Genomic DNA, 27,346 nt, shown 5'->3' with positions numbered 1-27,346 from the left:
TAGTGAATGGTGGACTAGCAAGGTAGCACAGTTGGATGTTCGCGGTCAGGGTGGGATCTCTGTTGGTGCGTTCAGTGCACTCCTTAACCTCTCTGTGTGCGTATTCGTGGAGTACCTGTGTCGCATGTCAGTGTATCCGTGTGCTCTGGGCAGAGGAGGCTGAGACATGGTTCCTGCCCTCCGTGGTCATACTTAGATAATGTCATTAAAGTCATGAATAAAGTCTTTGTGTAATCATTTACGAATCCCAAGTGTAGTACAGATGGGTCCATGTGAAACTTTAAAGTCCTGTTAGCTTTGGGGGAAAAAATAAAGAGCTTTGTATGGTGTTGAGTAAGTTTGTTACGTTAGGATAAGAATTACAAGTGGGGTCAAGAAGGCTTGGGTTGTGTTTCTGTACGTCGATAGCATGAATTTAGGGATAGGTATGGTGTATATGTAGCCTTTGATAGATGACACAGGTGAACTATCATACCCCTGCTTTCGCTATCAGATGCGAAATAACTGAGTTTCCCAGGCAAACCATTAGAAACTAGGAAAACAGTTTCTGTGTTCTGTGAATATCTTGGTGACAGAGGGTAGGTGACAGAGTATTTAGCTTGGAGTACAAGCTTTTACTTCTCCAGTTTCTATTTTGAAATGTGATCATTGTTTGGTGTTACAAGATGATCTTATTTTCATAGTGATAAGGTAGAGGAGGAAGTTGTATCTGGTTTTCTAATTTGAAGAATTGTTTTGAACTTCTGCATCACTTGGGGTTTCATTTTGTAGATTGGGGTTAAATACAATTTTAAAGCTACCACAGCACCATGACACGACATGGTTGTCTCTCAGGTAGCAGAAGAGATTGTCATTCTTTTTGATTACCTGGGGCAGGAGCCCAGGAGATTGAAGCACTAACCCATCCTGTTGGTTTCCAGGTGTTCTTAGGGCTCTTTTTCCCCCCTTTTCTGGAGCCTTTCTTTGGGGCTGGAATTAATGAATTGTATTTATCCTTATTTGTGCCAAAGAACCATAGCTTGCCTCAGGTTATTGACTCTTCAAAATGAGATTTTGTTTGCTCTGAACTTTTCATTATGATGGTTTTAAAAAATTGTTTAAAATAGAATAACTCTTGATCTGATTACTAACATTATACAGAAGTTCTCCATTTCTTTATTATAGCCTTAGTACTGGTATCCATGAGCTTTTAAAAAGTCATCAGATTGATTTCTGGAGGATGGCAGCTTCCCACCTTTGCGTTATCCTCCTATGAACACAGTTGCCCTCCGTGTCAGCACATGGGCTTATGGCGCTGGAGACCTCTGCACTCATTTATGTTCTGTGACGTGATGAGACACCTTGCTTTTTTCCTTTATGGTTCTTTCCAATTTATTGTTATTAAAATATAGTCTTAAAAAATAAGATCCTGAGAGTATCCAGTGTGTAGTGGTAAGAAAAGTTCATGAAGTTTTTTGTTTTTTAAAGATTTTATTTATTATTTGAGGGAGAGAGAGAGTGCGTCACAGTGGGAAGCAGGCTCTCCACTGAGCAGGGAGCCTGATGTGGGGCTTGGTCCCCTGGAATCATGACCTGAGCCAAAGGCAAACGCTTAACCAGCTGAACCACCGAGGTGCCCGGAAAAGTTCAAAAAATTTTAACACCTTTTTTTGCCTGTAACTTTTATATGCTGAAAATCGATTGATTTCTTGAAGCTCTTTGAATTGGGATATTTAGCCGTTTCTTTTGTATTACTGAGAAAAAGGTTGTCTTATCATTTGAGAGTTACTAATTCTACGTATTTCTTTCTTTCTTTTTTTTTTAATCCTGAAAGAATTGTTCAAGAGACAACTTTTGATTTAGGAGGAGATGTTCACAGTGGAACAGCGTTACCAACAAGCAAGGTAGGTGACGTACACAGCCTGCTGGGACTGCGTGTGTATAGCGTTGTAGGACACCGTGGATGAATTACTGGTAATGCGCTGGTAGGACGATTGTGAAGACAGAGAAGACCACACAGTGCTCTCTAGCAGGGTGGTGCTAATCTGTCGTGCAGGCTTGTTGTGACACGTGACAGGCCTGAGGCCTCAGACCGTGCTTTCTCCTCTCAGCAGTGCATCCTAGGCTCAGCCTCTGTCCCAGCTTCCCTGCTCCGCCCGGCGGCCTCCCAAGATAATGACCAGCGTGCTCTCATCCACCTGCCGCCTTTTCTCTGCACGCCGTTTGCTTCCACAGTTGCCCTCCTCTCGCATGATCAGGGAACTTGTCCTCGTTTTGGTTTGTTATCGCTTAGTAACAGACCACCCCAAAATGTAGTGAACCAAACAAAACAGCCCCGTTGTCTTTACAGCAGTGGTGCAGTGAGGTTTGGACTCTCCGGGGCTGCTTGTTTGCTCGTCTTGCTGGCGGTGACTTGCACCGCTGCGGTCCGCTTCTCGTGGGCTGCTGCTGGGCTGGCTGGGCCTCCTCGAGTTCCTGTCTTCCCAGGCTCTCTCCACGGGAGCAGCCAGATGTTTTGGTGCTTCACAGCATCCTGGAAGTGACAGGCCTTCTTAGGCTTGGGCCAGAACTGGGGCCGGGCTTTGCTTCCCTGACCTTCCATTGGTTAAAGCCAAACACAGGCTTAGTGATGGCTCGGGGAAGGGGCTGCTCCTGGTGTGGCTGGCCGAGGCCACGTCCATGGTGCCCGGTCCACTGCGTGTTTCCCTCCGTTGGCCTGAGCCAGGTCCGCACCACGTACATGGGGCACTTCATTATTTCAGCCGTGGGGTGTTGCCGTCCCGATCTCTCCCACCTCGGTGCTCAGTCCTCCTGCGCCTCCTCTGTTGGTGTCTTCTCCGTGTCTTCCCCCACTTGACTCCTCACGCTGGTCACAGACATAGGGCCCCGTCTCTCCCGTGTGTCCGTGTTCCCTGGGTGATCTCATGCGGTCAGGGAGTTAAAGTACATCTGGACATTAATTACCCTAAACTGTCTTTGGCCCTGACCTCTGCAGACTCCCAAGGCTTGCTTGCAACAGCTGTCGTGTTGTCTAAGACGTGTATCAAGTCTAACACGGCGAAAACAGAACTAGCTTTTCTTTGTTTCCCTGCTCCTTCGCCGTCTCGGTAAACGATCTGCTCCCCTGAGGCGTTGTCCCCACAGAAGTCCGGCACTGGTTATGCCGGGTTCCTTCTCTGCCCTCAGCCTCCACGTTCAGTCATTGGCAAGTTCCGTTTGCTCTTCCTCTGGAATAGTCCACACGTGCCTGTCTCTGTCTGTCACCCCCGTGGGCAGTCAGGCAGAGGCCCCAGGTGTCACACGGCGGGGAGTCTGCGTGGCCTCTGACCTTTCCTCTGCTGCCCTGGCCTGTCCGTCTTCTCCAGGGGCCGGGCTGCTGTTGGGAAAACGGGAACTCGACCCGTGGCCGCCCTGCTTTCACAGCCACTTGCCCCCACGTGCCCCCCACTCTCACCTCTGACTCGCACAGCTCCTTCTGATCCAGCCACCCTGGCCGCACGCCTCTTCCCCGTCTGAAGCCTCGGACGTGTTGCTCGTCCTACAGGATTTCTTCCCACGGCTTCTCACAGAGTGAGCGGCTCCTGATGCGGCCTCCGCTTACAGGGCACATCCGTCAGTGTCCGGGCATAATCGCCCCTTACTGTGATGCCTGCGCCAGCCTGCGCGGCTGTCGGATCCTTGGCGCGGGCGCCCACGGTGCAGCGCGAGCTCGGCGCAGGCTGGGTCTCACTGGGCGAGCTCGCCGCTGTGCTGCTCGGGCTCCGGGAGCGCGCGGGCACCGGGGCCTGCAAAGCAGAGCTGCCGAGCCACCGTCTGAGCAGGTGCTCTGGGAAGCAGATGGGCCTGTCCTCAGACAAAGCTGTTTCTAAGGGGTGCCTGGGTGGCTCAGTCGGTTGGGCGTGGGAGTCTGATTTCACCTCAGGGCTCTGCGCTCCGCAGGGTGTGGTTGTACCATCCTCTCTCCCTGCCCCTCCCCTCCACGCGTGTACAAGCGCGCGCGCTCGCTTGCTCATGCTCTCTCTTTAAATAAATCCGATCTTTTTAAGAAAAGTTTAGTTTCTTTTAAAAGTGTATAGTTAAAACAGAAAACTGGGGTCAGTTAAGAAAAAGTAGAGAAATGAAAATCATGTTCACGTGGATGAAAATCAAATCATGTGGATGATCTAAATCATCCACAATTTATACTTGGCTATTGGTAACACTTTGATAGATCCTTTTCTGAGCTCTTTATGTCACCAATGTGTTCGTTTATACACTTGCAAACGATCAGGTATCCATGCGCACACACAAACCTTTCTGTCCTGTGGCCTTTGGCTCTGATTTCGTAAGCATTTTATTTGAAAATGGGCTAGATTTATTTTGTAATGTGTTAGCTTATAAACATACCCTAACTTCTCTATTGCCTTTTCACTTATTTACAACAATAGTCTGACCTGGTGTTCTTATTTCTGTGAATGTATTTTATGGAAGTAATCACTGTGTGTGAATGTGTACATTTACAAGCCTGGTTGTCAGGACTCCCTGTTCTGGTGAACATTTTAAATAATGTATTCAAGGATTAGTTCCATGAACTTTGGTAAATAAACAACAAAATGTTACACAACTGTTACAGTTCTATAACATAAAAATACTGTTAGATGTCTACAACATATGAGAAAGTATTTTTTTACAAAGTAGGTTATGACCTCATTTATGAAAAATAAAAATTGTAAAGATCAATACAGCCCCGTGTAACTCTCTGGTTGGTAAGACCAGAGTGATTTCTGTTATCAAACTCAATTTCTATAATCAAATATAATGGGAAATTTGACACAAAATTTTTGCTACAGTGAATTTCTTTGTATAATTTTGCTCTGTTTTCTTACTCACATAGGTTGCTTATCTGTTTTGTCTGCCATGGGTTAGTTAGTCATGTGCCCTGCGTGGAAGAGTTTAAATGTACAGTTCTAGGCTGCTGGAAATGGGCTTTTGCTTCTGTACTCAGTTTGTCTTTGGACGTTGAACTATGATGATTTTTAAACACTTAATCTTAACAAGTGAAACAAAGACCCTGACTCTACGTTGTGTATGTTCTCACCACTCTCTCCTTCCTTAAGAGAACTTTTTGGAGGAGTTGCTGTGGTTCCGGTACTGTTAGAGGAGCCCTTGCACTCACGTAGCCTCCTTCCTGACTGTGTTCAAAGCCCACGGCTAACTCTCAGCAAAGGAAAGGGGCTGCGGGCTTTACTGCTCTTTCAGTGCCCATGTGTTTGGGGACATGAGAATGCGCACTGGCGTCCTCAGCGGTGCTGCGCCTTCTCATCTCTGCCCCTGCCCTGCATCCCTCTCCTGCCTTCCCCTGCCTGGCAGCCTGGCATCAGATCTTCACCGGCAGCAGTTGGCGTGCACCCGGGTGGTCTGCACGATGTTCTTAAGTGCTCTGTGTCTCCCCCGGCTTAGAGCGCCACGAGGCTGGACGGCGACCGGGCGGTGCCTGCCTCCGGCTCGGCAGAGCGCGGGATGGTGAAGCCGATGATCAGAGTGGAGCAGCAGGACTGCCGCAGGCAAGAGAGCAGGTAGGAAGCCGCTCCGCTTTCTGCAGGAAGGAGGTGAAGGTGTTCCCGGAAAGCGCTTGGGGGAGAGATGATTGAATCGACACTGGTTTGGCTGACATTTCTGGGGGGTTACTTTGTTTCCTGCCACTGAGCAGAACAGAGACTGAGCTCCACGAGCCGGGGTCCCCTACCCCGGGGCCACTGTGTTGTCGGTCCGGGTGCAATGGGGAACACTTAGAGATGTTTCTGTTTTGGATGGGCTGTTCTGTGAAACGTGGAGAAAGGGACTTTTCCTGGATGTTACTGTTTGATCCTTTTTAATGTGAAGATAATCTAATCATTTCCCCGTCTGTATACAGAATCCTTCCATATTTAAATATATGAAGCCAGGCAGCCTTCAGGTGGAGCTTTTAGGATTTATCAAGTGCTGCATTACTGTGTCTTACATTCTGTCAAAAAGCATGGCCGTGAACATCTGTTTCTCCTGCCGTGGTTCTTGCCTAGTGTTCTTGAATAGAGAATATCTGCCTTTTGTTATTTCCTTTTCTTATGAATTTTAAGGGCATACTACCTTTATTAGAATTCTACTTCCTTGTGATTTTTAATTGTTTAGAGTTGCAAAGTGATGTCGGTGCCTCACACATTGAAATAACAGGCGCTGAGCTCTGGGTGTGGCTGCAGCGCTTCCCCAGCAGGGCCCTGACCATGCAGACGGCAGTCAGAAGAGCTCAGGAGTGCCGTGCACGGACCTGGGCTCCGCTGGGCTCGGGGTGGCCGTCCCCTGGTGCTGTTCGGTGCCGTTCTAGCTGCTGTCCCTCAGGGTCCCCTTAGGGAGGCAGGTGAGTGGCTGCGGTCGTGCTTCCATTTCCCGTCTTCCAGTAGAGGGCGCCGTGCGCCGCGTCTTCGTCAGCTCAGTTAAGGCCGGCTGGACTCCGTCGCAGATCCAGGCAGGAATCTCAGGTTTTCCCGGGATTTGTCCTGCACTTTTGGTTAGTATTCAAGATTTTTGTGGGCTGTGTGAATTCTTTTAGGTGTAATGGTAAGTCTACTTTCTGGGTCTGTACTTGTTTCTGATGGTGTGTTCTAGAGTAAGATACTTCAGACGGCGAGCTAGTACCGTACAGAGTGTCTCTGCTTATAGTTTATAAGGTGATCGAGAAGAACGCATCATCGTTCTTAGCCCAAGAATATTTGAATGATGGATAAGTTAAATGGGGGAGAGGAGAGGGCACTTAGAACAAAATCAGTAAGTGCGTGTGTAGCGTGTGTAGTTGGTAAAGCACGGTGTCCAGTAGTTGCCTGGCAGCTGGCCGTGTTGTAGGATTTCACTAGGGGTTTTGTTGGAACAATGGCTGTCTACTACTTCGATACTACCACAGTGATGGAAACAGATGATTCTTCTGTTTTCGATTTTTGCTTTTCATGTATATAAAGTGAGAAGAAGTAGTGCCTCACTTAATTGATACATTCCTGGAAGTCTTAAGTTGTTAGATATTTTAAAATACTGATTTTAGTCAGGGAAAAAAATCTTTTCGAATAGTGGAGTTCCTTACGTTATGACTGACACATTATTTTCTTTGGTGAGAATTTAAATTCCTTATTTTTATCAGATTTGTTGAATTGATGAAACCACGAGTTGGTAAGGTTCATCCGGTTTGTTGTGTGGATAGTAAATTTGGAAGTTAACGGCTTATCTGTAACTTCAGATGTCTGTAAACTAGCACTTAAGAGAGACATGTTGGGCATTTAAATTCTTTTGCTTCTAAAAGCTTTTTTAATAGCTGAATTGTTGAGCTGAATCCAAATTTTGTAATCACAGACAGGATAAGAAACTTGGAAGCATATAATCCCATGGAAAGACTCTTGTTTTTATTTCTGGTGTTTATAACAGTCCGACGAAACTTGCTGTGTTTCTCCTTGTTGCTCCTTCAGTTCCCCGGGGGAGGTAGGGTGGCGGGACACAAGCTGCTGGGGACAGTGGCCATGGGCTCTTCTCCCTCTCAGCTCCTTTCTTGAAGAAGTTGTCACAGGAGCCAGTTTATTGAGTGAGCATCACAGCAGTGACTCCAAACACAGAAACCAGGCAGGTTCGTCACTGTTTGTCCAGGGCTGGGAGCCTTCGGTGTTGCTATTAGAAGTGACTGGTGTTCAGCTCCCTGACAGCTTCATGAGCACGGCAGCGCGGCTGACTCGCCCTCCCACCAGATGGGACGCTCTGTTTGAACACTGACCTCAGTTTTATTGAGCCAGTCCCTGCCCCTGTCTTGCTTTCGTCCCTGTGTAAGTCATTGTGGTCTCACTCCTCACTTCCCAGTGAAGTTTGTGGGAAGGCACACACATTTCTTTGCTTTTGCTATCAGTTTATTTATTTATTTTTTTTTAAGATTTTATTTATTTATTTGACAGACAGAGATCACAAGTAGGCAGAGAGGCAGGCAGAGAGAGAGAGAGGAGGAAGCAGAGAGCCCGATGCGGGGCTCGATCCCAGGACCCTGGGATCATGACCTGAGCCGATGGCAGAGTCTTAACCCACTGAGCCACCCAGGCACCCCTGCTGTCAGTTTTAATTTTCTTAATCTGACGTAAGATTTTTGGAAAGTTTTTCCATTACCTGTTACCTGGGGTAGGGTCACTCCGAGTGTGCGCATCTGAACTAAAGTGGTAAAGATTTAAACTGGGAATCTAATCACTTGCCCGTTTTGTTAGTGGTGAGGGGCAGCTGACAAATGTCCTACGTGAAATACAGCTGGGAGCCAGCCAGCTTCAGTAATGATTAAATTGCCTGAAATTCTAATCACGTGTCTGCGTGAAAGAGTAGTTAAGTTACACTGAAGCCATCCATGGAGAACAGTATAAATCTAAGGTAAGGAGATCCACATTGGGTCTGTAATGATTTTACAGTTTAGAAATTCTGTGCTCACTAGTGGCTTTTGGGTGTTATTTGAGCACAGTACACCACACAGAGCCCTGCTGTACACTGTGCCCCAGTGGACACATGCCTCCAGATGTGTGTATTTATAACTGAAAGAAGAATTTTACACAACAGTGAACCTTCTGTCCTACCAGCGGGGGCAGGGTCATCCACTATTTGGAGAACTCTTCTATGGAAATAGTGACGTCCGGACCTTTGTAGTACTTTGATCCAGGATACGTGGAAATACGTGACGTTGTTCAGCGCAGATTCTTCCAAGTGTTCCAAATCTTGGCTGCTCTTAGGTTCTGTTTCTTGGCAGTACCTTGTTTTGTGGTGTCTGGCTAAATGAGGAGGGGTGTCTGAAAAAAGTGTGAGTTGGATGTCTTTTTCTGAAGGTGGGCTCCCCTGTGAGCGTCAAGAAACACTAATACGAGGTGCCTGAAGGGGTCTGTGGGCGTCCTCTTCTCTGAGCTTCATCAGAAGCCAAGGGCAGCGTCCGGCTCTTAGGAACTTATTCTTCGTGTAGGAGCTCAATTTCAGGCTCATGGTGGTTTAGCTTTTCTCGTGTCTCCCGCAGTGGCTTTTTGTTGTGACCTGAGCCATTGCCATGGCAGGTGTGTGACAGCATGGTCACCCTCCTCCACACGACACCGTGATGAATAATAGAGACTTGTGGTCAGATCAGTTATCACGATGGAAGCAGATACGTCAAGGAGCTGACCTCTGGGAGGAACAGGGGTAGGGTTACTCTGAGTGTGCGCATCTGAGCGTTGGAGCGCTTCCCACGTGCACATGAGGCGTTGGGCGTGTGTTCTCTGTAAGCGCCGTGCAGAGACGGTTACAGCCATTGCCGAAGTAGGCACAGGTTGCTAGTGCTGTTACGATCTCAGAGATGGCCGCTTTCTACTTGCAGAACTCAGGACGCTCCTGGGCCCGAGCTGGTACTGCCTGCGAGCATCGAATTCAGGGAGAGTTGTGAGTAATTTCAGATTCCATTGTTAGTGAATTATTTCTTGTTCCATTTTCCTCCATCTGATTTTCATGGTTTTTTTTTTGTTTGTTTTGTTTGTTTGTTTGTTTCTTTTTTGAAATCTTTTCACAGCTGAAGATTCATTTTTATCTGCCATCATAAACTATACTAATAGCTCTACAGTCCATTTTAAGTTGTCACCTACATATGTATTATATATGGCGTGTCGGTATGTATTGTCTGGCCAGTGCAGACCCGATGCCAGCCCCGGCGAGCGCACGCACAGAGTGATTGCTGTAGTGCACAAGATGGTGAGCATGATGGAGGGGGTGATCCAGGTAAGCCGCGGCGCCCGGCCGGCTCAGTGCGCGCCGCTCCTCCCAGGGCCCGCCCGCCCCATGTCTGACTTGCCCAGCTCTGCAGAGAGCATGGACACTCATAGAGCTTTAAAAGTGGACAAGAAATGTCAGCTGGTTTTCAGCCGGTTTTCTCCTTGATCTCTGTGGGAATGTCATGATCACAGTAAAGATCCTTAAAATGGTGGTGGTTGTGAGAACACATTAAGATGGGATTTTTTTTTAGAAAAAATAATGTGTTGAGGTGAATTTCACATTAATGTAAAATTAACCATTTTAAAGCGACTCATTCAGTAGCATTTCGGACATTCACAGTGTTGTGCAGCAACCACTTGTGGTTCCAGAACATTCCCATCACTCCAAAGTAAAACCCTGTGCCCACGAAGCAGTTTGTCCTCATAACCTCCCTGCCGCTGCCTGGCAGCCGTCCTCTCAGAATCTCCTCAAGGTTCTGCAGGCATTCGCTCTTTTCCACTGAGAGTGGGACAGTGGTAGGATTTCTGTGGATTTTTGATAGCACCCATTTAGGTGTGACGTACGTCATGACATTTCTTGATGATGACATGATCACAGTCTTTCATAAAACTGCTAAAGCGTAAGAAAGTAAGGGTATTCTCTTTGTAGTGTGGTTTGTTTCTTGTGAAGTACTCTTCGTCTGTAAAATTGGCATTGCAGATTTCCAAACTCACAGATAATTTGAAGATTTAATTTTAAGTCCTTGAAAGTCAATGCGAAGTTAATTTTTTTTTTTTTTTAAGTTTTTCTGAACCACTTATCAGAGCTGTTATTCGGTCACGAAATACAAAACTCTAGTTATGTACTGTGAAGCAGCCTAATTGGATGATTTGGTGGTTTCCCTCCTGTGAGGACAGTTTGAGCAAACAAATCTGTTGATTCCTTCTGAATTATTTCAAAAGGCCAAATTTTTCAAGAACTATTTCTTATATGTTTGAGGGGTGAACCTGTGAATCTAATGGGCTTACAGTTCTTTTCCCCAAGTGAAGAAACAAATCCAAAAAGGATGGTCATTTTATTTGGATCCCATTTTGTGTTCCCTCTCTTCCTAATTTACGAACAAACAGGGATTTCCTTTTAGTTCAGAGCCATTGTCTGTCTTCCCTCCTGTTTGCATTTCTAAAGCTGGTTTCAAATTGGGAAATTCTTTCATCAGACTACTACTGATAGACTTTTTCTGATTGCATTGGAACTAGTCTATGAAATCGTCATTATCAAAACAGGTCTATTAAAACACATTTAGGGGTTAGTATGTGATCGGAGGAGTCTTAAAGTTTTAGGAAAGAACCGTAGTAATGAATAAATTCTTTAATTTGTAAAAACCTACTTTGAAAAACCAGTTACTCTGTTTTAGTATAGTTACTTTTTTTATACATTTAAAAAATTTTAACTTTTATTTTTATTGTTTCTGTTGGTCTTTTCTGTCTCTTTCATCCTGTTAAACCAGAGGATAGAAACTCCTCTTACATACCTCGAAGTAGTCAGACACACGAGATCATTGAAAGACATTAAGAAGTCCTTCATTTGTAAATCTTTTAAAGAGATCAGTGTGTTCCCGTGTTAAATGTCACATGTCTGTAAATTCTGGGATTCCCTCCCTTACTGCGCCAGTATTAAAAACGTAGAACTGATCCTTTACATCACGTACTTCCAAAGCGGTTTCTGAGCCAGGAGTGAATATGTAATTTGGGAATGACAGAACTAAATGTCGTACCTTCATGTCGTACCTTCATGTTAGTGTTTTGATTTTTTTAAACTATCATGATTGTTTACAAGTTTCTTTCTCTCGTTCTGCTTGATTTCCCTTCGTCTGTTTTTCTCCAGGAAGTAGACCAGGTTGATCAGGTAGGACGTGCTGCTGGGAACTGGTCCTGGCTTTGTCGGCTTAGCTGAGTTTCTCGCGCTGCTTCCATGTCAAACACAACACTCCAGCAGCCGGACTGGACGGTTCATAACACTCATTCAGCAACTGAAACATGCAGTACTAAATCCTTTTTTGACTGTGCAACCCTTACCAGCATTTCATAATTTCTGCTTAATGCACTTCAGTGTGGATATGAAATGACGGAAGTTCTGTTTCTCCTCTTTTCTTGTTTACCCTTGGTTCCTATTCTTTGGATCTCATCTGAGGTTGCCTGGCCTGCTCATGTGGTCGGGAGACAATGCGATAGATCAGTACTTGATAGCGAGTTGCTCGGCGTCCGAGCCAGTGACTGCGCGTATCAGGGTGGCTATGGGTAACGGTGGATAGACGCGTGTGTCCTTCACAGATTACCAGATAATGCACAACCTCCAATTGGGTGTTGTAGGGTATGATACCTGTTTTCGGCCCCGATTCTGTCTGTGGTGGCCACCTGGATCCATGTGTCTGTCCATGAATCCTGAGGTGTTGCAGTCATGCTGCTGTGAACGCATCCAAATTCCTTTGCAAATATCTGGTATCTGTGGTAAATACCTTGGTGACAATGGGAAGGTACTGGTCTATCTCAGCAGCTTTTCAAGAGCATTCCTTTGTATTTTCGTTCTTTTTGTTTGTCTTGGGGTTGATTATGGAAATCCATTCTGTCTACAGAAGCAGAAGAACATCGCAGGGGCACTTGCCTTCTGGATGGCCAATGCGTCTGAGCTGCTCAACTTCATTAAACAGGACCGAGATCTTAGTCGAATCACACTGGACGCCCAAGACGTTTTAGCACACTTGGTTCAGATGGCGTTTAAGTAAGGAGCACATTTTTGGAGATTGCACTCTTCTGTAGAGAATTTTTTTAAGGTTTTTATTTACCCTGATTGAAGATGAATAGCGAGAAACATGAGTAGCTGTGTGCCAGATGTGTTGATTTAGGAAATTGAATTTGTTGAGCTGTGTTTTGAGACTCCTGAGACTCAAACTATTGTACTGTAGATGGAAACTGTTTCTCAGCAGTGTGAACTGTTCCGTTTGTGATGTCATGTCTGACAATAGCGGTGCGTCCTGCTGGGGTTATTAAAATTGCCTACGTATTTTCAGATATCTAGTTCATTGTCTTCAATCAGAACTGAATAATTACATGCCAGCCTTTCTGGATGACCCTGAAGAGAACAGCCTGCAAAGACCAAAAATAGGTTCGGATGCTCGTTTTTTCCTCCCGCCGTCTCCCTCCCCCCCAGCTCTCCTCCTTCCCTCCTTCTGTTCAACTTCATTTTAATATTCACTGTCGTAAGAAGGAGGTATTTTTAGAATGAATGAGATAAACTGTTGGATTTGCTATTTAGTAAGTTGCAACCATCCTCTGTTTTGTTTTAAGAATAGCTCCGGTTTTGGGGTGTCGTGCTTTGTCAGGAAGTCTCTGGGGTGCGCGGCAGGACACATGGTTAACCCCCGTGTGTGGTTTCAGACCTGCCTGCCGCCTCCCATCTGAAGAGACTCGTGTCTCAAAAGCGACCACGTAGCCCTTCTTACCGTACCGGCCGCTTCGTGCGGGCCCCGTTCTCACGAGACTCTTGCTTCCGTCCCGCGTCTCCGCACAGATGACGTCTTGCACACGCTCACGGGAGCCATGTCTCTGCTGCGGCGCTGCCGCGTCAACGCGGCGCTGACCATCCAGCTCTTCTCACAGCTCTTCCACTTCATCAACATGTGGCTCTTCAACCGACTGGTCACCGACCCCGAGTCGGGGCTGTGCTCGCACTACTGGGGGGCGATTATCCGCCAGCAGCTGGGGCACGTGGAGGCCTGGGCGGAGAAACAGGGCCTGGAGCTGGCGGCGGATTGTCACCTCAGCCGCATAGTGCAGGTGAGCTGGCGCGACTTTCCTGCCCACAGGTCGTGCGCCTGGTTCTCAGTGTCTCGTTCCGTCGGAGGCAGCCCTGGGATTCAGCCACATCAGTGGCCCCTGGGGGGTATTTCGTGTGCTCCCCTGAAGAGGCGGTGGGGCGCTGGTTTGCCTGGGTCTCTGAGACAGCCTTCCGCCAGCCCCGTACTGCAGCAACAGACGTTGTCTCACAGGTCAGGAGGCCAGGATGCCAGGACGCCAAGGTCAGGGTGTGGCCAGGGTGGTTTTCTGCCTTCATTTTCACAGGTGTTCTCCCCGTGGGCATGTGCGTCTCCACGTGTCCACTCTTTATACGGACGTAAGTCACGTTAGACCTGTTCCCTCCCGCACTCCTCTCACTGCTGTCAAGACCCTTGCTCCAAGTAAGGTCGTGTTCTGAGGTGCCCGGGGCTGGGATCTTAGGGGACACAACGCAGCCCGCAGAAGGTGGTAAGCACCAGAATAAACACCCTTAAAGGGTTCTTTCTCACCAGACCAGTATTTTGGGAGGCTCCCAGCTGAAAGGGCAGATCCCAAAGTGAAACTGGGTAGCGCGTCGCTCTTCAGCACGCGCAGCCAGGTGAGCAGCACAAAGCGGACACCTGCAGGGGACACGCGCAGGAGGAGAGAGGGGCCTAGCGCTCGCAGTCACCGCGTCCCGAAGGCCAGGGCCAGGAGACGGAGAAGGCCACAGAGGAGCTCGCGGTGCCTGTGTGTGAGGGGCTCAGCGGTGCGCAGGGCGTCCCTGCGGAGCCTGCTCTGGGCTACTGGGCTTTTGTAGTCGAAGAGAGGATCTGCAGCCTCAGAACCTGGGGCGGGGTTTTTTTATTATCATAGTTTATAATTTTGCATTTTCCCCACAATTTCTTAATCTCATTTAAAATAGTTTAGTATGGAAAGAGGCTACTATCCTCCTTGGATTGCATCAGCTGGCTGTAAAATAAATCATTACAGGGAAACTTTATTCAGACCCCAGTAACTGGTGATCAGAGTGGTTGTGATGTAAATGGTTGCAGGGTCTTATTTATTTATTTATTTATTTATTTATTTGTCAGAGAGAGCGCACACAAGTGGGCAGAGTGGCAGGCAGAGGCAGAGAGAAGCAGGGTCCCCACTGAGCAAGGAGTCTGATGTGGGACTCGATCGGAGGACCCCGGCATCATGACCTGAGCCGAGGGCAGCAGCCTGACCTACTGAGCCACCCAGGCGACCCATGTTCACAGTTTCTAAGAGGATTTTTAAAAATGATTTATGAATAATTGAATTTCATTTACATTTTATATTTTAGTAAAATAAAAATTATGTATTTTAGTGAAATTAAGCCATCTAAAAACCTTTATTAGACAATGCTTTTTCAGTTCAATTCAATGTTAATAGAAGTGTGTTTCCCTCAAAAACATTCTGCGTTTTAAAATTAAATTAGCAAGTTATTACATTTTTAAGTGTTACATGAAGGGGAATATTTATAAAATACTTTCCAGTCATGTCTCCTGTTACCCTTTCCACCAGGCAACCACTCTGCTCACCATGGACAAGTACTCCGCAGAGGACATCCCTACCGTGAACAGCACATGCTTCAAGCTGAACTCCCTGCAGCTGCAGGCCTTGTTACAGAACTACCACTGCGCGCCCGATGAGCCTTTCGTCCCCGCGGTGAGTGCCGCGCGGTGGGCCAGCAGCCAGGCACTGTTTGCTTAGGGAAATGTCCGGTTCCAAAAGGTGCGGGAGGGGCTGCTTATAATTACTTTATTTCTATGATAGATAAGCTACTTAGTCATCTCCTAAGATTGTATTTCTGGTTGATATTTTGAGTTAGGATTCAGTACAGGAGGTAGAAAATACACAGGCATTTTAAGTAGAAAGGCATTTATCCAGAGAATTAGGTTCTTAGAAAATGATTGGAAGGCCTGGCGGGAGAGGAAGTTAAGAGGTTGCCCACAATCCCAGGCTCACCACTGTGACCTGAGGCTAAGAGGCCCCAGAGCTCCTGCCACAGCATGGACATCAGTGTGCCGTGGGCACAGAATGCCCCTCAGGGCCACCACCCAGCCTCCTGTGCTGCCAGCGGCAAGCAGCGCAGCCAGGGGGGCTGCCCCGGCCCGTGCAGACGCCTCCTACTGGTGGGAATCGAGTTCTGGCATCCGTGCCTCTGGAGCGAAGGCCTGGCGGGGCCAACGGCCTGCTATATGATGTGGGCTGCAGCTCCTGCATGTAGATTAGGAAGGCCGCAAGTGCTTGTCGTCACCCGCGAATAAAATCTGCTCGAGGCCGGAGTGCTGACGAGGGAAGTGCCGGAGGTGGGTGGGCCGCCCCCAGGATTGACTTCATGCCAACAGAAGACATGTATGCACAGTAGCTAGGATCAGCAACTGCGGCAGATGCGCCCGACAGGAGAGCGTCTAGAAGGTCCCATCACTGTCGCATGCAGGAGCGCGGCGTGGCACCAAGTTGTGCATTTGCACATGTGCACATGGAAGTGCACAGCAGATGAGATGCACTGCGCGTGTGCACAGAAGTCCGGCATGGGGTGCATACGGCACGCGTCCATCTACACGGGCTCCCAGAGCCGGTGGTGGGATCTGTGGTGGGGGCGCCCAGGCCGATAGGGCGGCGAGTGTTGCTTCTCCCGTGAGGGCTCTGCTCTGTGACCCGGGGACTTGAGGTGCCGTGTTCACTTCGTCGAGCTGTACGGTGAAGCTGGGGGAGCTTTCTTTCCCCATTAGCTGGGAATAGACATTTCTGTCCTGATTTTTTACATTCGCCGTTGTGTGAGTTTTTTTCTGTCATTATGAATACTGCAAAAATTGGATCATTAGCACCTGGATGTTAAATTGCAAGGGGAAGAAATGGCAACTTTGGCAAAGGGAAACTGTTTTCTTATGACTGAACAATTTCTTTTTAAGGCTGCATATTACTTGAGATTAATCCTGACTGTCTTGGCTCACGTGTTTGCAGGGTGTGCTTCACCGGCGACTGTCGCCCGGCACGCCGGTGTGGGCACACTGGGAACGCTGTCCCTCGCAGCCCCGCCTGCGTGTGTGGCCGCAGCGTGCACGAGAGGTCTGAGTGGCAGCCCACTGGTGTGCCGTGCTCACTGTGCGTCTGTGTTCTGACCAGGACCTGATCGAGAACGTGGTGGCTGTGGCCGAGAACACGGCGGATGAGCTGGCGCGCAGTGACGGGAGGGAGGTGCAGCTGGAGGAGGACCCCGACCTGCAGCTGCCTTTCCTGCTACCGGAGGACGGCTACTCTTGCGACGTCGTCAGGAACATTCCGAACGGCCTACAGGAGTTCTTAGACCCTCTGTGCCAGAGAGGTGAGTCCCGCTTACTGTGCCTGGAGTTCAAGCTTTGACCTGACTCCGGTCAACACTGCACCGGGTGGGGGTGGGGGTGGGTGGGCACACGTGTGTCGGGCCACATGTGTGGAGCACACACCGTGTGCTTCTGGAGAAAGCCGTGTGGCAGGACGTGAAAGTGAGCATTTCATGGTGTTGTGGAGTCAGCATTGTCGTACCATGAGGCTCCCGTGGGTGTGCTGGGACCCTCCCATGTGGCCCCACCCGCCAGCTGTCACAGCCATGTTGCCGCCTGGCCTGCTAGGAAAGAGGACCTTTGGTTGCTCCTCTGCTGGTTTTTGGGAGCTGGGAGCTTGGCTCTTCCCCTGGAAATGATCCGTGCATGTGGCTACCTGTGGAGTTGCCGGGCAGCACGAGGGCGGCAAGCGCACCGTCTCCACTCGCACCCCTGCTCTGTCCCCTGACACTGCTCTTCCAGAAGACGGGCACGTGGATGGCAGGCACTCGTGGGGACCAGGCCAGCCGCCTGTGAGATGCTTAGACCTGTGGCACAGGGCGCGGCCATACCCTCGCGTTGGCATAGCTGCCACTGTGAGCACGTGTGCCGCGCCTGCCGGGGCTCGGGAGCCACGCTCTCGCTGGGCTTGTCTAAGGGCAGCGAGCTCCCCGGGTCTGATCCCATACCCGTTTACATATTCTTGTCAGAATGGGATGTAAAAATCCCACACGTGCTGGGAGTCGGCAGTTGAAGCTGCCGACTCTTGGTCTCAGCTCAGATTCTGATCTCAGGGTCCTGGGATTGAGCCCCTTGTCAGGCTCCCTGCTCAGCGGGGAGCCTGCTTGAGATTCTCTCTCCCTCTGCCTCTTCTCCCCAAAATACCACGTTTACACTCGAAGCACAAATTCCTAAATCAGACCCCAGTTCAGCCCCAGTCTGCTATGGTTTGTAACGTGGAGCTCAGGTGAATTGAAAAACAGATTCAGAGTTCAGGAATGAGCTTAAATAAAAATGACAGTGGCGAAGTGAAGGGTTAGTCTCACCGACGTGAATTCGGTGAGTGTGGTTTTTAATTTCAGTGACTGGTTCACATGCTACGATAAACAGATTGTTATGTCTCTGAAGGTTATGACAGTTTAAAATTTCCATTCTGCAAAGGCTGCTTCTTGTAGTGAAGGGAGGTGCGTCCGTAGCCAGCATGTCTGGTTGTGCTGCGAGCACGGACTCCTGTTTCTGCTCAGCACCGTCCGCAGAGCAGCAGAGCTGAGGCGGTGCGTCCTCGAGGAGCTTTGTGTGAAGGAGGAAGGCGGCTGGGACGAGCCTGGGCTCATGTCTGGGACCAGCGGGGAGGACAGAGCTCCAGGCTGCAGTGACATCTGAGAGAGCCTGTCGGGCGTTGGGCGCCCCCATGTCAGGGCTCCTATGGGGGGACCCCTCCTGCCCAGCAGAGCAGGCCCAGACTGGTGGCCGGCACCCGTGTGTGGCCTCAGGGCCGAGCCCAGGGGCCTCCATTGCCATGCGGGCACTTCTTGTCATGCCTGCAGGGCCAGGCCCATCAGCACCTGGCGCACCCGCGTGTGGGGGACAGCCACACACTCCGGCTGACTGCTGCCCGGACCACTGTCTGTGCCCCCTCCGTGCCCCCCACCTTCCACTGCCCTCAGGTGCTTCATGGCATGTTGCTGCTGGATCTCCGCCGCCCCCCCCCCAACTTCCCTTCACCCCCGGGAGCTGAGCACGCCGGCAGTGGGGCAGGACACCCCGCTCCCAGCCCGTCGTTGGTATTAACACCCCTGCGTTTTGCCCCCCCCCTGCACCCCCCATCCCCACCCCCTGTCCTGTGCCTGCTGCTTCACTCACACGCTTGGGTTTACTTTCTGAAGTCCCGGTCAGGTAACCCTGTGTCTAGAAAATCTCAGCCTGCTCCCGACACTTAACGCCACTTTCCCCACAAGGGGTTCTATGTTCTCTTGGGACATTTTTGTGACAGCCCTTGAAACGCGTGTGTCCGCCTGTCTCTGGGGTTGAGCTGGAGTCCTGGGGGCCAGGCCCCCTGACCCTCAGCACCCAGCCCAGGGCTGCCGGACGGCGAGTGCTCAGCTGTTCACTAACCCTGAGAACAAGCGCACGGCAAGACGAATTTACTAGCATTTTCCAGATCTGTGTGTGTGGACTTGCGTACGCAGCTGTCGGTTCTGTGATGCGCGCCGCAGAGCCAGTGCTTGCCAGGTCGGGAAAAGTGAGCTCTTGCCCAGGTGGTGAAGTCTCCTCCGTGACTTCCCCTGAGGCTCCCAAAGTGATTGATTTCAGAACATATGTGGTATTTCATCACGGTCTTGGCGTCCCTGCCTTGTTCTGTATGTGTCAGATGATAACACAGTCTATTACAGAGGGGCCTTTACAAGACTTACAAAGAACTGGGTGTGTTCTTTTATGACATCAGTGTTTTTGATTCTTCACGCTCAAGTCTTTGAACCAAATAAGGGACTACTGTGTGCTCTCAATTTATGTTCCTTTTGTTTTGTCCTGTAACACAGTTGTGTGAGAGAAGGCTATAAAACCAGCCCAGACTTACACCTGATCTGAGATGCACTCCTTCAGCTAAGAGCAAGAAATGTCTGTTTGGTGTATGATCCAGCCTTGACATTTGAAAAAATTAAGAAAATAATAAAGATTGTTTATTTCAAAATTGTCATAATCACAGTTCCCTCAAGTGGGGGAAAGAGAAGTTGTAGGTATATTTTAGTGAAAATAGGTTGAAATGGTGATTTTTTTTAAAAAAGGACTATAAGTTTATATCTTTATTTTTACTGTGCTCTTTTGACATCTCCTTTTCCACTTACTGCAAAGAAACCTCATAAGTGCCCCAAAATAACGGGCAGACTTTCCTCACGGGTGGAATCCTAGAGTGGGAGAGAGTGCTGGGAGGCACCAGCCAGGGCTCTCCCCGTCCCAGGGGACTAGCTGAGGCTGTGCGTGCTGGCAGGAGGCGTCCATGTGACATCGGGCGCGCGCTAGGCTCTTCGGAACTGTTGAGCTGCCAGTAGTAGGAAGACCAGGCCGCTCTGGAGAAAATAGAAGAATGTGCAAGGCCCGTGTGAGACAGCTTTGTCCGGAAGGTCCGGAGAAACACAGAGTAAGACCTGCCGAATGCAGAGGGACATATTTTGAATTGAAAAGTTTACTTTCCTAAAGCTGTCATTTGTTGATGTGGATATCATAAGTACTTCTCAAAACATTATAAAACGATTCTGAAACTTATTTGTAAGACATTTAAGTGACTGGTTAGGAAATGTGGACAGAGTTGTGTGAAGGGGCCCATCCTACAGGTCCGACACTGTCCTGCCTGAAAACCACAGCGCCCAGGGTGCGACACTGGGCAGACGTGTGAGCTAGGTCACTAGCTGTTGGCTACTTGTTCGCAGCGGTCTCTCTTGAGAAAGGCCTTCCGGGTATTGTTGAGCACTTGGTCATCAGGGAAGGAGTTACAGTGCACGTCGGTGATTTCTCATAGAAACAGGGAGAAAAGCTCTTTGAAACAAACAGGAAGGGGCGACCAGTTTCACTTTTCAGCTTGGTGTTGAATTCCCTCAGACCAAAACAGTGATTTTAAATGTCTGAAAGTTCCATTTCCAAAGGCAGTCCGTGTCCGTAGAGGAGGAAGAGGAAGGGTCGTCTGTCTGTAGGTGCTGAGCCATTGACCGTGGTGTTGGCGCCCTTCTTGGAGATTATGTGGCTGACTTGCCTTGCTTTTCAATTTTATAATTTGCTTGTTTTCTCCTCAGGATTCTGCAGGTTAATTCCTCATGCACGCTCACCAGGCACCTGGACAATCTACTTTGAAGGTGCAGATTACGAGAGCCATCTTCTGCGTGAGAGCACGGAGCTGGCAAGTATCACCAGTGTGACGGGTGTGGCACACACCCACATCTGTTCCTTACGGTGTGAAACTGTCATGTAAACTCGTTCTGTGATTATAGTGAGCATTGTTGTGATAAGAGTATTTTAAAATCGTCTTTAAGTATTGATTTTATTTTTAAAAATTTGAAACTAGGATTTATATACATACATATTTTTTCCAGGCCATGTCTGTACGCTTTTGTTCGTAAACAGAAATATTTCTACCCTCAGCTATACCAGCCTTAATGTTAATACATATTTTTTAAAAGATAATATGATAGCCTTACGAATTTTATTAGAAAATGTATTTCTTTGGTAGAACTATTTTCTCCTTATAGTTCGTTCTACCTTGTTTTAAATATGTGTCAAATCACTTGCTGGTAATTTGTATCTTTTGGGAGCGTGGTCTGTCCTCTCTTTACTGGCTTCAGACATTGAGTGAAGAGTTCTGCTTTGCCTCCTGCCGAGAGTTTTAAATAACAAAGACTGTGTCCCTGTGCCTTGCCTTGGACTGCCACATCTGATCCATAGAAACAATTGAAAGTCTTCCTTTTTGAACTTCATTGTGGAGTTTCATTTAAATGTCTTTCACATTACCTGTCTTCCTGTAATTACCATTTTCATCTTTTTAAGCCACTTAAGCCTTCAAAGGAACAAACAGATGGGACTGTGCTTTGGTCCAAGTTCCTTAGGGTCAGGCTCAGTGTGTTGTGCGTGTTTGCATGTGGCCGTGTCTTCCCCTGCCCGCCAATGGGAATCGTCCAGTGTGCCTGGGCCAAGGGTTAGAGGTTCTGGGGTACAGACACAGGTAGCTTCTGACGCTCTAGAGACTTCCTTGTACACCCGAAAATACTGACCAGCAGCCTGTCAAAGCTGTTCACCTCTTATGTATCTAAATTCTAAGAAAATGTAGGTTGTGTCAGTTGGCGTAAGCTGGCAATACTTACCGCAAAATAAAGCACGCACTGTGTTTTGTATATCCAATTCCAAGTTATTCGTCGTGGCCGAATGGCCTGCTAGAGACTGGAGCGCGGCCTCCCATCTCCAGCGGCCGAGGTAGCGGTTGGCCGCCCCGCCGCACGGGAGCCGGTCGCCCAGAGCCTCTGACCCGGGTACGGTGCCTCTCCGCGCGCTCTGGGCCTCCCGAGTTGTTTGCCACAGTCCGGCTGATAGCCGTTCCCAACTCCTAGGTTTAATAGGACAGCAAATACCTTCCTGGATGGGACCACAGGTTATTCATCTTCCTAGTGTGCTCAGAGATCTCTTGGGCTCGTTCAAGTCTGAATCTCAAAGAAAAAGAAATTATTTTCCTTCCAGTGTTCTCTCACTGACCTTGGTTCTGAATGAATAACCCCATGTCTATAACTACCATGTGTTGCCGTGCCCCGTAGGGTGTATGCACTGGTGGTTTTCTTCTGTAATTTTGTTTCTTCTTAGGGTGAGGTGTGACATACGGATAACATGTAACTTAGTGGACAGCTCCGTGTTTGCTTAGGGATCAGTTCAAGGACTGACCTCGTCCCTGAGCCCAAAGTACTTGGAGCAGTGCTGCCCGCATCTCGGGGTGGCCTAACGTCCCATGAGCCCTGCATTCTCCCAGGAGACTCATGTTAGATCATCTTTCTTACAGCTGACCTCCCCATGGATGCTGTAAAATAAGTTTGCCTTTTTTCTTTAAAAAACATCTAGTAATTTTTATTGAAAGGTAATATAGTAACATTTTAATTTCATTTTTATGATTGGGTTTTTCTAATCTGATAGTAATGGAAGTGTACTTTTGTTTTCTAAAATAAGTTCTTTCATGTTTAATAGTGTTCATGACTAGTGTCCTCACGGCTCTGGAGGCAAGAGGACTGATCCTTTGCCAGTCACGCCACGAGCCCTATCTATAATTTTTGTCTGGGCCGTCAACCACAGCGAATGTGATCGGTCCTGTCACTCGTGACTGAGTAACCTAGAAACACTTCATTTTAGCCATAAAATAAACGTTTGTTTCCGTCCTCCAGGCTCAGCCTCTGAGGAAAGAACCTGAAATCATCACTGTGACTCTGAAAAAGCAAAACGGGATGGGTCTCAGCATCGTCGCAGCGAAGGTGAGACGCGGTCGGCGGCATGAGCTGTCCCTCTTCGCTCTGCACCTTGAGTCAGTCAGCCACGGGCCGGAGCTGAGCATGGGGAGCCCTTCGCTGCCTGTGGACGGAGCGTGCGTGTGGTTCTGCTTCTCGGGGTGGGGTCCGTGGAAGGGTCCACAGCGCTCAGGCAGCGCAGGGACGGCGTCCTGCTGTCCGGGGGAGCTGCAGACAGTGTGACCTTGACACCGAGTCACTGGCACTCCTGAGGAGCAGGTGGAGGCAAAACTTGATGAACCACAACAGGCACCAGAGAAGAGGGGTCCCTTAGTCCGAGACAGGAGTGAGGGCTCGCACGGGGTCAGAGCAAGGCCTCGGACAGCTCCTCAAGTGCTGCTGCGCATGTGCGTCCCTCCACACTCATCACCCAGGCCACCTTCTGCGTCCCCGTCCAGGCATGCTCTTCCAGTGGGTGTGCGCGGGGCCAAGGAAGTCACCTCTGTCCCCTGGGCCACGTGTGGGTCCGCTATGTGCCGGGTGCCACAGCCTCCCACGGAGAACACCCCGGCCAGCCTTAGAGTATGTGGTTGGGAGCCGCACTGATGGCGTGAAGCAGGGCTGCAGGCTGTGTCAGGGCTGTCGGAAACCCGCCTGGCTAAGGGAGAGTGGTGCTCGGGTGGTTCTGGAAACCCTGATTGACACGTGAGGGCTTTGCACTGCGTCTTGTAGACTCCACAGAGAAATGAAAGGGACGTGTTGGAATCGGCATTTTAGGAAGCCGCGTCTGGGAAGGGCATGGTATGTCGGATAACTAGAAGAACCTGGGACCCCGGTGGGGCTCCAGCTGGGAACCAGCTAGCCATGGGAGCCTGTGTCAGGTGTGGACAGAGGGACAGAGGTCACAGCATTCTGGGTCTGCGGTGCCAGGTTACGTGGGGTCACCCAAGCTGGGCCAGACGGTAGGTCTAGAAGCTGTCAGCCCAGCTCATGGCCCAGAGTCCCTTACTCCTGACGAGGGTCATGCTTGTGGGCCATCGTTCCAGGCTGTTCTAATTTAATGGACCCACAACCCAAAACTTCCCAAGTTGTGAATAGGAAGGTATCAGACATGGACTATTTTCTATACTTACCAACTGAATCAAATGCTCATTTTTGGGGAAAAAAAATACCAGGATGTTACATGCCACACTTTGACACAGGAAAACTTTAACCTGTACGTATCCTGTTACACGTTTATACGTACGGATCCTCTTTCCCTGCTCATCTTGCTTGGGGTCTGAAGTACTGACCTGTGGGGTTGTCAGCACTTCGGTCTTCTCCATCTGTTTCTCTGCAGCCTGGAAAGCTGTGCTCGCTCTCAGTACAGAACCACCTGGTCTCTGAAAGGCAAAGTCCTATTTACCTAAGCGCCTCTGATCCTTATCTGTAACCCCTGACGGCATCGTGCACACAGTGGGGCCCCACGCAGGCCCCTGCCCCCGCCTCCCCCTTGTGCCTCTGGCCTCTGTTCTCGCGGGGTGGCCAGGTGTCCATGGGCGGTTAGGACTGGGACATGGGCTGAAGTCCCAGTCACGCCTCTGTTCATGGTGCCCGTGGGGGAGAGGTAGAAGGGAGGGTGCCGGCCCCAGGCCTGCGTTCTCCCCCAGAAGTGGTTCCAGATGGCAGGCCGTGGGAGAGTCCTCTCACTGCCGGGAGGGGTCCCTGCACCCCTCCATGTGGAGGTCCTGGGGCCGGACCGCTGACAACAGCTCGTCCGCCTGGCCTTCACCCACTGCCATCACCTGGCCTTCGCCCACTGGTCGCGCAGCTGTGTTTCTGTCCTGGTGATGGGTCCCTGCACTTGCTCACCTCTCCTAGCCCTACCTGTGCTGACTGCCCCTCCCTCAGGGCTCCCACACGGTCTGTGTGCACCTGCCTTTGTGCAAAGAGGCATGGGAACGCAGTGTGCTCTCTCTAGTCAGTAGGAAGTACTTGGTCGTAGAAACAGACAGCACTCTGGGATCCTTGCTCTGACGGAAGTCTTTGTGACTTGTGCTAAGAGATCGTGTAGCATGGTGACCGACGGCCTCACGGAAACTGGGAACATGCAGGATTCAGATTCCGGTTATAGGTAGTCTAAAGGGGAGGTCTTCTGTTCCTTTCACTAGTACCAGAATAATAAACTCAATGTGAAACTAGTAGTTAATTTTCAGGCACTGTTTATTCCAAGAGAGACTACCAGGTGCCTGTTGTGTAAAGACGGAGTGTGATTTCCACTTTCTAACCTTAAAGTGTCTGCGTGTCTGTTGCTGGCATTTTCTAGACTGACACATTAAAAAAAAAGAAAAAAAGATGTCTAGGAAAAATAGGAGGAAAGTATCAGTGTCAGCATTTCTAATTGGGATATGGGATTTCAGAACTGGGGCTCCATGGGGAACAGGAAGAACACAGGACATTAGATAGAAATCCAAAGATCGCCTTTCTTCTTCCCAAAGCTGGAGCGGAGAACGTGGCTTCTGTGCCGCGTCTGCAGTAGCCTGGCTGCTACATCGTCTCTGCGGGTGGTGGGGTCTCCTTGCCCTGTGGCTCATGCCCCAGCTGCCAGCCGCAGGCCCCGCCACAGAGCCCGAGAACCCAGGACCGAGAGCAACCGCTCAGTGTCTTCATCCCGGCTCGCCTCGCACCCTAGCAGTCCCCGTGGGAGGGAGGCTGTGGGGGCCGCCCCTTCCTTTCCTGGACCGGGAAGGTGGCGTCCTCCCCAGCCTCCCAGGGATTCCCACACTCCTCTTGTTTTCTGGCCTCTTCGAAAACTTGCCACAGTGAAAGCATACATTGAGAACTAGAAAAAAAAGTAATAATACAAGTTTTTTGAAGAAGAGATTCCAGATTTAATGCTAAGGTGCCGAATTCATCAGCTTTAATATTAAATAATAGACGTAATAAAACGAAGTATGCCCCTGGCTCTCGGGATAGTTCCCCCCCCCCCCAATGTCTTTATCAGCACACACGCCCTTGCTCACTTCAGGGGCGAAGCAGAAGTGACTACGAGCGAGTGCATGACGTCAGAGGCCGCTGCTCCGGGGCATCTGCCGACCGAGCGCGCGTCCATGGGGGCCTTCATGAGCAAGTGCCTCTTAAGCTGGAGCTTGTCGGGCGTGCATGCATTAGCGGGCAGACCCTGGTGGGCAGAGAGTCTCAGACGAGGGGCTGCAGGCAAAGGCGCAGTCATTGTGGAGCCGTTGTGTTCTGTGCGGGAGCGTGGAATTGGGGGCCAGCCTTCCGGGGTGCCTCTGGGAGAGGGGAGGCGGGACCGCGTCTCATACAGCAGTCGGCGCGCTTTTCCTGCGGGGGCCCCGCTGGTGAGTGTCCTCTGCGGTGCAGGCCTTGCGGGCTCTGCTGCAGCTGGAGGGTGGTGGCCGGTGCCAGAGTGGGGCTGTGTCCCAGAGGGACTTAGAGTCCCTGAGATCTTGGCGGGCTTGTGCATTTTGGTATCGCTCAGAGAAGTAGCCATCGAAGGGGTTCAGTCAGATAAAGGCCTGACAGGGTCAAAGTAAGGTTTTGAAAGTTGATTGTCAGTCCTTCAGAGAGCATGGGCTCGAGGGGCTCAGACGAGGGGCTGCAGGCAAAGGCGCAGCAGCGGCCCCCTGGAAGGTGACAGAGGCGTGGCCACGAGAAGCAGCCACGGGGTGGGGCAGAGCACAGTTGCTGAGGTCGGGCACTCAGTTTTGTTGCTGTTGCGTGTTTGCGGTCTGTGTGATGGATGAATTAGCTGTAGGGGGTGAGAGTGAAATAGCAGGACGCACCGTGCTCCTGTCCTCAGCGTGGAGCGTGTGGATGCGGCGTGTCCTGAAAGCAGGGCAGGGGCGAGACGTCGGCAGTCAGAGTCAGGTGTTCAGTTTTGCACGTACTAACCTTTGCAAGCCAGGAAGCCAGTTTAGCTGGGGAGCGGGACATCATGCAGCAGTTGGATTGATGGGTATGGAACTCAGAAACTCAGAGCCAGAGACAGAATTTGGGTGTCCGCACACAGAGGGATGTTCTGGAGAACGTGACTCAGGCTGTGGTCTGTTTAGTGGACATTGTGCCCCTTGAAGACATGAATAGGGCATTCATGTCTGCTCTTGAAATGACACGTGAATGTCATGGTTCCTGGCAGCTTCACGAAGTAACCTGTTTTTCTCTAACTGATTTGTAGTATCTTCAGTGCTAGGAAAGGAACATTCAGCAGTGAAAATCGGAAGTCACTTAATTACATGCGCTGCTAAACAGCACTGTAAGGCTGACACGTCGCATAGGTCCGCATCTGTTACAACAATTAGAAGAGATTGGTTTTCAGGATTTCAAGAATGTGTTTTAAGTGCCAGGCAGGCCAGCGCACGGCCAGGGGAGGGCTCAGCACGACGGGGAGTTGTCTCGTCCCTGTTGCCAGGGCTCGCTCGCGTGTGCTCCTGCTGGTCCTATGGCACGGGATCTGCGTGTGCACCTCGCAGCCTTGGAGCCCCGAGCAGATCACACCGGACAAGGACAGGCGCATGAAGCCGTG

The 27,346-nt window shown here is 49.8% G+C and overlaps 1 protein-coding gene across 26 annotated transcripts in view; it reads left to right on the top strand.

The window, feature by feature from the left end:
* The window catches only part of AFDN (afadin, adherens junction formation factor), a 127,279-nt gene that overhangs the window by 65,097 nt on the left and 34,836 nt on the right, over positions 1 to 27,346 (top strand). For 17 of the 26 annotated variants that reach the window (XR_014311717.1, XM_082730458.1, XM_082730465.1 and 14 more), the window contains 12 exons: positions 1,814 to 1,883; positions 5,419 to 5,534; positions 9,341 to 9,402; positions 9,530 to 9,735; positions 11,593 to 11,613; positions 12,341 to 12,486; positions 12,776 to 12,870; positions 13,276 to 13,541; positions 15,069 to 15,212; positions 16,677 to 16,875; positions 20,641 to 20,744; positions 22,762 to 22,848. Coding sequence is in view for 25 of the 26 variants with exons in the window: in XM_082730458.1 (XP_082586584.1) it covers positions 1,814 to 1,883; positions 5,419 to 5,534; positions 9,341 to 9,402; positions 9,530 to 9,735; positions 11,593 to 11,613; positions 12,341 to 12,486; positions 12,776 to 12,870; positions 13,276 to 13,541; positions 15,069 to 15,212; positions 16,677 to 16,875; positions 20,641 to 20,744; positions 22,762 to 22,848 (1,516 nt within the window). In the remaining variant the exon portion in view is untranslated. The remainder of the gene's footprint in view (positions 1 to 1,813; positions 1,884 to 5,418; positions 5,535 to 9,340; positions 9,403 to 9,529; positions 9,736 to 11,592; positions 11,614 to 12,340; positions 12,487 to 12,775; positions 12,871 to 13,275; positions 13,542 to 15,068; positions 15,213 to 16,676; positions 16,876 to 20,640; positions 20,745 to 22,761; positions 22,849 to 27,346) is intronic. The other 9 variants (XM_082730449.1, XM_082730467.1, XM_082730464.1 and 6 more) reach the window with 1 other exon arrangement.

The sequence above is a fragment of the Mustela nivalis genome (genome assembly GCF_964662115.1).
Source record: "Mustela nivalis genome assembly, chromosome: 5".
Lineage (NCBI taxonomy): Eukaryota > Metazoa > Chordata > Mammalia > Carnivora > Mustelidae > Mustela > Mustela nivalis.
The sequence above is the reverse complement of the archived record's forward strand: the minus strand, read 5'-3'. Positions and strand labels throughout refer to the sequence as shown.